Raw genomic sequence first — 12,686 nt, forward strand, 5'->3', positions numbered from 1 at the left:
CTGAGTGGGTAAAGTAGGGTGAGAGCCTATGGGTCTTACACTGGTTTGGCATCAGCATGTTGGTAAATATTTGATTTCAAGGGAGGAAAATCGAACGATATTCATATTACAACAAAATATTGAAAAAAATAGTTCTTGAAGGCAGAATATCTAGTCTATACCTCCTTTTTCTCCAACTCTGAAAAACTGATCTTGAAGCTATATTTGTGCCAAGAAATATTTTAAAATTGAATGGAATAGAGTCCAAACTCAAACACATCTTTAACTTCTTAAAAGCTGTGTTCACTTGGACACAGGATATCCAGATCAATACAATCTGTGCAGAAAAGTCTGAACCACTGTCCCTGCCTTCTGTGTGTGCTGGGGGTGGTGACGTTAGCATGTAGGGAAAATTCCATCTCCTCCTTCAACCGCTGGTTGTGTGCCCAGTGCCCAGAGAACCTGCTGTCTCTCTCCTACCCCATGGCACCCACACTCCACTCCACATCAGGAGGAGTTACTTCCCTCCTTAAGGGGACTGCCCTTTTGCTTTCTGTGAGCAAACTCAATGCCTGTCATGAAAACCAGCCAGATAGCTTGGGGTCGAATCCTCTTAATTTTCTGTCATCCCTTCTCCACCTGACACAGCGTGAACTTGCTGGATGTTGAAAAGAAGGTGGTGTTCCAGCAATCCCAAGATGAATGTGTTTCAGTACCTTCCACTCTCCAGGAAGGTTCTGCCTGCAACCAGCCTTCCAGTGATGGAAAATTTGCATTTGATGAAGAGAATGTGGAGTCTGCCATGGATGGAGCCTGTGGTTGCTCTCATGCTGAAGAGGATGAAATTTCGACTGGTCTCCCAGGTAGTCTTCGATATATCTGTTAGTCTACTCTGGGAGAATGATCCCGTTTGATAGACCCTATGCTTCCATACTGAAGCCTGATTTGAACCAGACTCTATAGTTGCATTTAAAATGAGACATTCTATGAATGAACTTTTCTAAGTTCCCTGTCATGGTTGTCCCTGGGGTAAACCACTCTACCCAAGGTGGTCCAGCCAGACTCACATGAACCTTAGCAATTGTGGCACAGGAGGTACAAAGGCTTCCTAATTTTGAATGAACCTCTTATCTCACAGGAAATGCTTTAATTGTCATTTCTGGGTAATGTCCCTGCGTTCCTACACCTGTCCAAGGCTTTTTGCAGTCTTGTTTATTTCTTTGGAGATGTCACGACTTTCGTTCACGTCTGTCAACCCATAGCCTCTCTCTTTTCCTTGGACTTATCTTGTTCGAAGTTTCTGATAGCAGAAGGTAATGCGCACTGTCAGTTTTTGGTATGTTTCTCTGAGGTAACGGAAAAGGCAATGGGAACCCACTCCAGTACTCTTGCCTGGAAAATCCCATGGATGGAGTAGCCTGGTAGGCTCCATGGGGTCGCGAAGTCCATGGGGACACGACTGTGCGACTTCACTTTCACTTTTCACTTTCATGCATTGAGAAGGAAATGGCAACCCCCTCCAGTGTCTTGCCTGGAGAATCCCAGCGACGGGGGATCCTGGTGGTCTGCCGTCTATGAGGTCGCACAGACGGACACGACTGAAGCGACTTAGCAGCAGCAGCAGCAGCTCTGAGGGAAGACAGGGCCCTGGAACTTCCCAACCTGATGAATGGCCTCTGTTTGCAGCTTTGAGATTCATTTGACTTGATGGTGTGTGGATTCCACTCCCATTTAATCTCAGTGTGAAATCACTTATCCCATTAATAAACAACATTTCAGATGAAAAAAGCCTGAGTATTATAGCAGGCTGAGGATATAATTAAGTTGTTCCCCAGGAACTGTGGGGAAAAGGATATATTTAGCTGTTTGCACAGACTGGGGATCAGGATACTCTGCCGATGACATATCATATCAAGGAAATTTGTCCAATGGCTCAAGAAGGAAACCCAGTGCCTTCTTCTGAGGCTCATTCTAGGGCCTCCTGGATTATTTCTGTCTCAATAGCCTGTTACCACATTCTGAAGATAGGCACAGGATTGGGCGTTTTGGAAAGGCATTTGCCTGACATAACTCTTCTGTTAATTTCTTTGCAGAAAACCAGAATGGTCACGATGACCTGAAAGGAGCAGCGGTTGTGGCCCCGAGGTAATTTTGAATATCTGTGGGCTCCTGTACAGTGATAACCTCTGCAGACCTCTGATGCGGGGAAAGACAGAAAGTGCTGAATATATTGTGTCGTCAGTTTTGCCCACCACTATTATTCTTTTTCATAATGTTCTCTGCTTTCACTGTGGTACTTATATTGTTTCCAATTTCTTATTTACTGGTCAAGTTTCAAACCCAAGTCAGTCGACCCAGGTGAACTAAGTCAGAGTGATTTTTTTGCACTCAATTTTTATATCAGGTGTGGTTTCTAGAGTGAGATGCATATCTGCTATATGTTTGGTGTTAGCATGCTGGCATGTGTGTCATAGTAATGTCAATGCCATGTAAGTGGAAGTGTGAAAGCCACTACTCCGTGTCCCTGTATGTGAGGCGTGACTGTACCATCACAGAGAAATCTGTCTGTTCATCAGCCTGTTATTTGGTCAGACCACTGAGCACCTACTGCTTTTTCTCTCTTCTGCCCCTGTAAAACCACGCTGTGTCTCACACACAAAACAGAGTTTTCTCCCTGTCATGGATCAGACCCTTGGCTTCACCACTCAAACATTCCATCAAAACCAGATAGGACTGTACAGTTTCTGATAAGTCTTGGCTTAGTCTTTTGCCGTCCCTCCCCACCAGGTTCAACAGACAGCTGCCACAGATGATAGAGAATGGAGTCCCACAGGACTCTCTAGATGAACACTACCTGACTTACTCAGTTCTTCCTGACCTGTCAGACTCCTTCTGGCCTTATCGGAGCAATGCCATCTTCTCACCTGAGGACGTGGATGTGTCTTATGCTCGGGATGTAACCAGTGAGTATTTTCTTGTGATAGAACTCCACCTATATGCCCAGGTAGACTCTGTACGCTTCGTACTCCCCACCTCTGCGGTGCTGAGGTTTGTCATCCCTGTTGGAAGCGCTGTAGACAGTGATTTGGATGAGACTCTGTGGTAGAGTTTTAAGTACAGACATCAGGTGGGTCAGGGAGCTCTCATTCATTTTTTGGCTCCGGGCTTGTCTCTGTCACCCTGACCCCAGTATCAGGCATTTGACACAAAGCACTTGTGACAACTCTCAACCACCTCAGCTGGAAATCCACAGGAGGTGTCTGTCAGAACTCGTTTGGAGCCAGTGTGTTGTTCCCCGCAATGAGTTAAATTTTTGTCAATGTTCGTGGCCTCTCCAGAAGTGATGACAGACTTGCCTCTTTATAAGGAGAGGTGATTTCCATCATGTGTTTTACTGCGCTCAGCCCCAGTCTCCCTTTTCTCGATGTTGGCAGGTCTTAGCTAAGATGGTATCTGACACCAAGACAGACACAACTGTCCCATTGCCTTGCTTGGATGTTTCCATGAAGTAAGGCTGGGCTCTGGCAGTTCCTCCAGCTTCAAATGGTCATGGTTTCTGTGTAGCACCAAAGATTCTTTTTGATTTGAAGGTTAATAGATTTCACTGGGCTTCCCTGGTGGCTCAGATGGTAAAGAATCTGCCCGCAATGCAGGAGACCCAGGTTCAATCCCTGTATCATGAAGATCCTCTGGACAAGAGAATGGCACCCACTCTAGTATTCTTGGGTGGAGAATTCAATGGACAGAGAGGAGCCTGGTGGGCTATAGTCCATGCGGTCACAAAGAGACCGCCACCATTGAGCGGCTAACGCTTTCACAATTCACCCATCACTCTAGTCTCAAGCATAAATTCCTCTGAACCATCAACAACCACATAGTCTGATGGGACCAAGCAGCACTATAGAAATAATTCTAGAAAATAACTCAGCTCATTTTCTAGCATCTCTGTGGAAAATACATTTTTAAGTGCTTCTATAGACTTAGAACGAAGGCTGTTGGGAGAGATACCAGATCAATCAGCAAATTTCCTCGATGGGTCTGGAAGCAGTCCAGTCTAATTCTCATACGACTTAAGTGTCCTAGAATATCTTTGCTAAAGAATTATGTTCTTGCAATTAGAATATTAAGGTCCCTGTTGTATATGTGTTTCCTGAGTAGATATGTGTGAGATCTGATTTGCTTCTTATGACCTGCTGTCTCTGAATTTCCTACTAGACAATGAAAACGATCACAAGCAAGTGAGTGGACAAGAGCTCTCATTTCCCAGGTAATTTGAAAATCTGTGGGCTGTGAATGTCAGTGGTGACAGCAGGAGACCTCAGATCCAGAGAAAAATAGAAAGTACTCTATATAACTCTTTCATCTATTCATGCAGCAGCAAGTATCTCTTTAGTAGTGTTGTCTATTTATGTTTCACAAGTTTGTGCGTTTCAGTTTTTCAATCCTTCAAGTTTAGTAATGTACAGTGAGTTGTCCCAGGTGAAATAACTAAACCTGGGAGTTCCTGTATTCGTGTGTTTTCTCCTGAGTGGGTAAAGTAGGGTGAGAGACTATGGGTCTTACACTGGTTTGGCATCAGCATGTTGGTAAATATTTGATTTCAAGGGAGGAAAATCGAACGATATTCATATTACAACAAAATATTGAAAAAAATAGTTCTTGAAGGCAGAATATCTAGTCTATACCTCCTTTTTCTCCAACTCTGAAAAACTGATCTTGAAGCTATATTTGTGCCAAGAAATATTTTAAAATTGAATGGAATAGAGTCCAAACTCAAACACATCTTTAACTTCTTAAAAGCTGTGTTCACTTGGACACAGGATATCCAGATCAATACAATCTGTGCAGAAAAGTCTGAACCACTGTCCCTGCCTTCTGTGTGTGCTGGGGGTGGTGACGTTAGCATGTAGGGAAAATTCCATCTCCTCCTTCAACCGCTGGTTGTGTGCCCAGTGCCCAGAGAACCTGCTGTCTCTCTCCTACCCCATGGCACCCACACTCCACTCCACATCAGGAGGAGTTACTTCCCTCCTTAAGGGGACTGCTCTTTTGCTTTCTGTGAGCAAACTCAATGCCTGTCATGAAAACCAGCCAGATAGCTTGGGGTCGAATCCTCTTAATTTTCTGTCATCCCTTCTCCACCTGACACAGCGTGAACTTGCTGGATGTTGAAAAGAAGGTGGTGTTCCAGCAATCCCAAGATGAATGTGTTTCAGTACCTTCCACTCTCCAGGAAGGTTCTGCCTGCAACCAGCCTTCCAGTGATGGAAAATTTGCATTTGATGAAGAGAATGTGGAGTCTGCCATGGATGGAGCCTGTGGTTGCTCTCATGCTGAAGAGGATGAAATTTCGACTGGTCTCCCAGGTAGTCTTCGATATATCTGTTAGTCTACTCTGGGAGAATGATCCCGTTTGATAGACCCTATGCTTCCATACTGAAGCCTGATTTGAACCAGACTCTATAGTTGCATTTAAAATGAGACATTCTATGAATGAACTTTTCTAAGTTCCCTGTCATGGTTGTCCCTGGGGTAAACCGCTCTACCCAAGGTGGTCCAGCCAGACTCACATGAACCTTAGCAATTGTGGCACAGGAGGTACAAAGGCTTCCTAATTTTGAATGAACCTCTTATCTCACAGGAAATGCTTTAATTGTCATTTCTGGGTAATGTCCCTGCGTTCCTACACCTGTCCAAGGCTTTTTGCAGTCTTGTTTATTTCTTTGGAGGTGTCACGACTTTCGTTCACGTCTGTCAACCCATAGCCTCTCTCTTTTCCTTGGACTTATCTTGTTCGAAGTTTCTGATAGCAGAAGGTAATGCGCACTGTCAGTTTTTGGTATGTTTCTCTGAGGTAACGGAAAAGGCAATGGGAACCCACTCCAGTACTCTTGCCTGGAAAATCCCATGGATGGAGTAGCCTGGTAGGCTCCATGGGGTCGCGAAGTCCATGGGGACACGACTGTGCGACTTCACTTTCACTTTTCACTTTCATGCATTGAGAAGGAAATGGCAACCCCCTCCAGTGTCTTGCCTGGAGAATCCCAGCGATGGGGGATCCTGGTGGTCTGCCGTCTATGAGGTCGCACAGACGGACACGACTGAAGCGACTTAGCAGCAGCAGCAGCAGCTCTGAGGGAAGACAGGGCCCTGGAACTTCCCAACCTGATGAATGGCCTCTGTTTGCAGCTTTGAGATTCATTTGACTTGATGGTGTGTGGATTCCACTCCCATTTAATCTCAGTGTGAAATCACTTATCCCATTAATAAACAACATTTCAGATGAAAAAAGCCTGAGTATTATAGCAGGCTGAGGATATAATTAAGTTGTTCCCCAGGAACTGTGGGGAAAAGGATATATTTAGCTGTTTGCACAGACTGGGGATCAGGATACTCTGCCGATGACATATCATATCAAGGAAATTTGTCCAATGGCTCAAGAAGGAAACCCAGTGCCTTCTTCTGAGGCTCATTCTAGGGCCTCCTGGATTATTTCTGTCTCAATAGCCTGTTACCACATTCTGAAGATAGGCACAGGATTGGGCGTTTTGGAAAGGCATTTGCCTGACATAACTCTTCTGTTAATTTCTTTGCAGAAAACCAGAATGGTCACGATGACCTGAAAGGAGCAGCGGTTGTGGCCCCGAGGTAATTTTGAATATCTGTGGGCTCCTGTACAGTGATAACCTCTGCAGACCTCTGATGCGGGGAAAGACAGAAAGTGCTGAATATATTGTGTCGTCAGTTTTGCCCACCACTATTATTCTTTTTCATAATGTTCTCTGCTTTCACTGTGGTACTTGTATTGTTTCCAATTTCTTATTTACTGGTCAAGTTTCAAACCCAAGTCAGTCGACCTAGGTGAACTAAGTCAGAGTGATGTTTTTGCACTCAATTTTTATATCAGGTGTGGTTTCTAGAGTGAGATGCATATCTGCTATATGTTTGGTGTTAGCATGCTGGCATGTGTGTCATAGTAATGTCAATGCCATGTAAGTGGAAGTGTGAAAGCCACTACTCCGTGTCCCTGTATGTGAGGCGTGACTGTACCATCACAGAGAAATCTGTCTGTTCATCAGCCTGTTATTTGGTCAGACCACTGAGCACCTACTGCTTTTTCTCTCTTCCGCCCCTGTAAAACCACGCTGTGTCTCACACACAAAACAGAGTTTTCTCCCTGTCATGGATCAGACCCTTGGCTTCACCACTCAAACATTCCATCAAAACCAGATAGGACTGTACAGTTTCTGATAAGTCTTGGCTTAGTCTTTTGCCGTCCCTCCCCACCAGGTTCAACAGACAGCTGCCACAGATGATAGAGAATGGAGTCCCACAGGACTCTCTAGATGAACACTACCTGACTTACTCAGTTCTTCCTGACCTGTCAGACTCCTTCTGGCCTTATCGGAGCAATGCCATCTTCTCACCTGAGGACGTGGATGTGTCTTATGCTCGGGATGTAACCAGTGAGTATTTTCTTGTGATAGAACTCCACCTATATGCCCAGGTAGACTCTGTACGCTTCGTACTCCCCACCTCTGCGGTGCTGAGGTTTGTCATCCCTGTTGGAAGCGCTGTAGACAGTGATTTGGATGAGACTCTGTGGTAGAGTTTTAAGTACAGACATCAGGTGGGTCAGGGAGCTCTCATTCATTTTTTGGCTCCGGGCTTGTCTCTGTCACCCTGACCCCAGTATCAGGCATTTGACACAAAGCACTTGTGACAACTCTCAACCACCTCAGCTGGAAATCCACAGGAGGTGTCTGTCAGAACTCGTTTGGAGCCAGTGTGTTGTTCCCCGCAATGAGTTAAATTTTTGTCAATGTTCGTGGCCTCTCCAGAAGTGATGACAGACTTGCCTCTTTATAAGGAGAGGTGATTTCCATCATGTGTTTTACTGCGCTCAGCCCCAGTCTCCCTTTTCTCGATGTTGGCAGGTCTTAGCTAAGATGGTATCTGACACCAAGACAGACACAACTGTCCCATTGCCTTGCTTGGATGTTTCCATGAAGTAAGGCTGGGCTCTGGCAGTTCCTCCAGCTTCAAATGGTCATGGTTTCTGTGTAGCACCAAAGATTCTTTTTGATTTGAAGGTTAATAGATTTCACTGGGCTTCCCTGGTGGCTCAGATGGTAAAGAATCTGCCCGCAATGCAGGAGACCCAGGTTCAATCCCTGTATCATGAAGATCCTCTGGACAAGAGAATGGCACCCACTCTAGTATTCTTGGGTGGAGAATTCAATGGACAGAGAGGAGCCTGGTGGGCTATAGTCCATGCGGTCACAAAGAGACCGCCACCATTGAGCGGCTAACGCTTTCACAATTCACCCATCACTCTAGTCTCAAGCATAAATTCCTCTGAACCATCAACAACCACATAGTCTGATGGGACCAAGCAGCACTATAGAAATAATTCTAGAAAATAACTCAGCTCATTTTCTAGCATCTCTGTGGAAAATACATTTTTAAGTGCTTCTACAGACTTAGAACGAAGGCTGTTGGGAGAGATACCAGATCAATCAGCAAATTTCCTCGATGGGTCTGGAAGCAGTCCAGTCTAATTCTCATACGACTTAAGTGTCCTAGAATATCTTTGCTAAAGAATTATGTTCTTGCAATTAGAATATTAAGGTCCCTGTTGTATATGTGTTTCCTGAGTAGATATGTGTGAGATCTGATTTGCTTCTTATGACCTGCTGTCTCTGAATTTCCTACTAGACAATGAAAACGATCACAAGCAAGTGAGTGGACAAGAGCTCTCATTTCCCAGGTAATTTGAAAATCTGTGGGCTGTGAATGTCAGTGGTGACAGCAGGAGACCTCAGATCCAGAGAAAAATAGAAAGTACTCTATATAACTCTTTCATCTATTCATGCAGCAGCAAGTATCTCTTTAGTAGTGTTGTCTATTTATGTTTCACAAGTTTGTGCGTTTCAGTTTTTCAATCCTTCAAGTTTAGTAATGTACAGTGAGTTGTCCCAGGTGAAATAACTAAACCTGGGAGTTCCTGTATTCGTGTGTTTTCTCCTGAGTGGGTAAAGTAGGGTGAGAGCCTATGGGTCTTACACTGGTTTGGCATCAGCATGTTGGTAAATATTTGATTTCAAGGGAGGAAAATCGAACGATATTCATATTACAACAAAATATTGAAAAAAATAGTTCTTGAAGGCAGAATATCTAGTCTATACCTCCTTTTTCTCCAACTCTGAAAAACTGATCTTGAAGCTATATTTGTGCCAAGAAATATTTTAAAATTGAATGGAATAGAGTCCAAACTCAAACACATCTTTAACTTCTTAAAAGCTGTGTTCACTTGGACACAGGATATCCAGATCAATACAATCTGTGCAGAAAAGTCTGAACCACTGTCCCTGCCTTCTGTGTGTGCTGGGGGTGGTGACGTTAGCATGTAGGGAAAATTCCATCTCCTCCTTCAACCGCTGGTTGTGTGCCCAGTGCCCAGAGAACCTGCTGTCTCTCTCCTACCCCATGGCACCCACACTCCACTCCACATCAGGAGGAGTTACTTCCCTCCTTAAGGGGACTGCTCTTTTGCTTTCTGTGAGCAAACTCAATGCCTGTCATGAAAACCAGCCAGATAGCTTGGGGTCGAATCCTCTTAATTTTCTGTCATCCCTTCTCCACCTGACACAGCGTGAACTTGCTGGATGTTGAAAAGAAGGTGGTGTTCCAGCAATCCCAAGATGAATGTGTTTCAGTACCTTCCACTCTCCAGGAAGGTTCTGCCTGCAACCAGCCTTCCAGTGATGGAAAATTTGCATTTGATGAAGAGAATGTGGAGTCTGCCATGGATGGAGCCTGTGGTTGCTCTCATGCTGAAGAGGATGAAATTTCGACTGGTCTCCCAGGTAGTCTTCGATATATCTGTTAGTCTACTCTGGGAGAATGATCCCGTTTGATAGACCCTATGCTTCCATACTGAAGCCTGATTTGAACCAGACTCTATAGTTGCATTTAAAATGAGACATTCTATGAATGAACTTTTCTAAGTTCCCTGTCATGGTTGTCCCTGGGGTAAACCGCTCTACCCAAGGTGGTCCAGCCAGACTCACATGAACCTTAGCAATTGTGGCACAGGAGGTACAAAGGCTTCCTAATTTTGAATGAACCTCTTATCTCACAGGAAATGCTTTAATTGTCATTTCTGGGTAATGTCCCTGCGTTCCTACACCTGTCCAAGGCTTTTTGCAGTCTTGTTTATTTCTTTGGAGGTGTCACGACTTTCGTTCACGTCTGTCAACCCATAGCCTCTCTCTTTTCCTTGGACTTATCTTGTTCGAAGTTTCTGATAGCAGAAGGTAATGCGCACTGTCAGTTTTTGGTATGTTTCTCTGAGGTAACGGAAAAGGCAATGGGAACCCACTCCAGTACTCTTGCCTGGAAAATCCCATGGATGGAGTAGCCTGGTAGGCTCCATGGGGTCGCGAAGTCCATGGGGACACGACTGTGCGACTTCACTTTCACTTTTCACTTTCATGCATTGAGAAGGAAATGGCAACCCCCTCCAGTGTCTTGCCTGGAGAATCCCAGCGACGGGGGATCCTGGTGGTCTGCCGTCTATGAGGTCGCACAGACGGACACGACTGAAGCGACTTAGCAGCAGCAGCAGCAGCTCTGAGGGAAGACAGGGCCCTGGAACTTCCCAACCTGATGAATGGCCTCTGTTTGCAGCTTTGAGATTCATTTGACTTGATGGTGTGTGGATTCCACTCCCATTTAATCTCAGTGTGAAATCACTTATCCCATTAATAAACAACATTTCAGATGAAAAAAGCCTGAGTATTATAGCAGGCTGAGGATATAATTAAGTTGTTCCCCAGGAACTGTGGGGAAAAGGATATATTTAGCTGTTTGCACAGACTGGGGATCAGGATACTCTGCCGATGACATATCATATCAAGGAAATTTGTCCAATGGCTCAAGAAGGAAACCCAGTGCCTTCTTCTGAGGCTCATTCTAGGGCCTCCTGGATTATTTCTGTCTCAATAGCCTGTTACCACATTCTGAAGATAGGCACAGGATTGGGCGTTTTGGAAAGGCATTTGCCTGACATAACTCTTCTGTTAATTTCTTTGCAGAAAACCAGAATGGTCACGATGACCTGAAAGGAGCAGCGGTTGTGGCCCCGAGGTAATTTTGAATATCTGTGGGCTCCTGTACAGTGATAACCTCTGCAGACCTCTGATGCGGGGAAAGACAGAAAGTGCTGAATATATTGTGTCGTCAGTTTTGCCCACCACTATTATTCTTTTTCATAATGTTCTCTGCTTTCACTGTGGTACTTGTATTGTTTCCAATTTCTTATTTACTGGTCAAGTTTCAAACCCAAGTCAGTCGACCTAGGTGAACTAAGTCAGAGTGATTTTTTTGCACTCAATTTTTATATCAGGTGTGGTTTCTAGAGTGAGATGCATATCTGCTATATGTTTGGTGTTAGCATGCTGGCATGTGTGTCATAGTAATGTCAATGCCATGTAAGTGGAAGTGTGAAAGCCACTACTCCGTGTCCCTGTATGTGAGGCGTGACTGTACCATCACAGAGAAATCTGTCTGTTCATCAGCCTGTTATTTGGTCAGACCACTGAGCACCTACTGCTTTTTCTCTCTTCCGCCCCTGTAAAACCACGCTGTGTCTCACACACAAAACAGAGTTTTCTCCCTGTCATGGATCAGACCCTTGGCTTCACCACTCAAACATTCCATCAAAACCAGATAGGACTGTACAGTTTCTGATAAGTCTTGGCTTAGTCTTTTGCCGTCCCTCCCCACCAGGTTCAACAGACAGCTGCCACAGATGATAGAGAATGGAGTCCCACAGGACTCTCTAGATGAACACTACCTGACTTACTCAGTTCTTCCTGACCTGTCAGACTCCTTCTGGCCTTATCGGAGCAATGCCATCTTCTCACCTGAGGACGTGGATGTGTCTTATGCTCGGGATGTAACCAGTGAGTATTTTCTTGTGATAGAACTCCACCTATATGCCCAGGTAGACTCTGTACGCTTCGTACTCCCCACCTCTGCGGTGCTGAGGTTTGTCATCCCTGTTGGAAGCGCTGTAGACAGTGATTTGGATGAGACTCTGTGGTAGAGTTTTAAGTACAGACATCAGGTGGGTCAGGGAGCTCTCATTCATTTTTTGGCTCCGGGCTTGTCTCTGTCACCCTGACCCCAGTATCAGGCATTTGACACAAAGCACTTGTGACAACTCTCAACCACCTCAGCTGGAAATCCACAGGAGGTGTCTGTCAGAACTCGTTTGGAGCCAGTGTGTTGTTCCCCGCAATGAGTTAAATTTTTGTCAATGTTCGTGGCCTCTCCAGAAGTGATGACAGACTTGCCTCTTTATAAGGAGAGGTGATTTCCATCATGTGTTTTACTGCGCTCAGCCCCAGTCTCCCTTTTCTCGATGTTGGCAGGTCTTAGCTAAGATGGTATCTGACACCAAGACAGACACAACTGTCCCATTGCCTTGCTTGGATGTTTCCATGAAGTAAGGCTGGGCTCTGGCAGTTCCTCCAGCTTCAAATGGTCATGGTTTCTGTGTAGCACCAAAGATTCTTTTTGATTTGAAGGTTAATAGATTTCACTGGGCTTCCCTGGTGGCTCAGATGGTAAAGAATCTGCCCGCAATGCAGGAGACCCAGGTTCAATCCCTGTATCATGAAGATCCTCTGGACAAGAGA

At 45.0% G+C, this 12,686-nt stretch overlaps 1 protein-coding gene and 1 long non-coding RNA gene across 2 annotated transcripts in view; one reads left to right on the plus strand and one right to left on the minus strand.

Annotated features, from left to right (window-relative positions):
- Positions 1 to 12,686, plus strand: part of LOC145504749 (NBPF family member NBPF19-like) — a 251,607-nt gene that overhangs the window by 121,715 nt on the left and 117,206 nt on the right. Inside the window, exons 59-69 of the mRNA XM_081486056.1 lie at positions 628 to 842; positions 2,073 to 2,124; positions 2,767 to 2,942; positions 4,195 to 4,246; positions 5,131 to 5,345; positions 6,576 to 6,627; positions 7,270 to 7,445; positions 8,698 to 8,749; positions 9,634 to 9,848; positions 11,079 to 11,130; positions 11,773 to 11,948. Of these exons, the coding sequence (XP_081342182.1) occupies positions 628 to 842; positions 2,073 to 2,124; positions 2,767 to 2,942; positions 4,195 to 4,246; positions 5,131 to 5,345; positions 6,576 to 6,627; positions 7,270 to 7,445; positions 8,698 to 8,749; positions 9,634 to 9,848; positions 11,079 to 11,130; positions 11,773 to 11,948 (1,433 nt within the window). The remainder of the gene's footprint in view (positions 1 to 627; positions 843 to 2,072; positions 2,125 to 2,766; positions 2,943 to 4,194; positions 4,247 to 5,130; positions 5,346 to 6,575; positions 6,628 to 7,269; positions 7,446 to 8,697; positions 8,750 to 9,633; positions 9,849 to 11,078; positions 11,131 to 11,772; positions 11,949 to 12,686) is intronic.
- Positions 1 to 12,686, minus strand: part of LOC145504771 (uncharacterized) — a 375,749-nt gene that overhangs the window by 45,604 nt on the left and 317,459 nt on the right. The window lies entirely within an intron of this gene.

The sequence above is a fragment of the Giraffa tippelskirchi genome, chromosome 5 (assembly GCF_054371585.1).
Source record: "Giraffa tippelskirchi isolate mGirTip1 chromosome 5, T2T-mGirTip1v1.2.pri, whole genome shotgun sequence".
Lineage (NCBI taxonomy): Eukaryota > Metazoa > Chordata > Mammalia > Artiodactyla > Giraffidae > Giraffa > Giraffa tippelskirchi.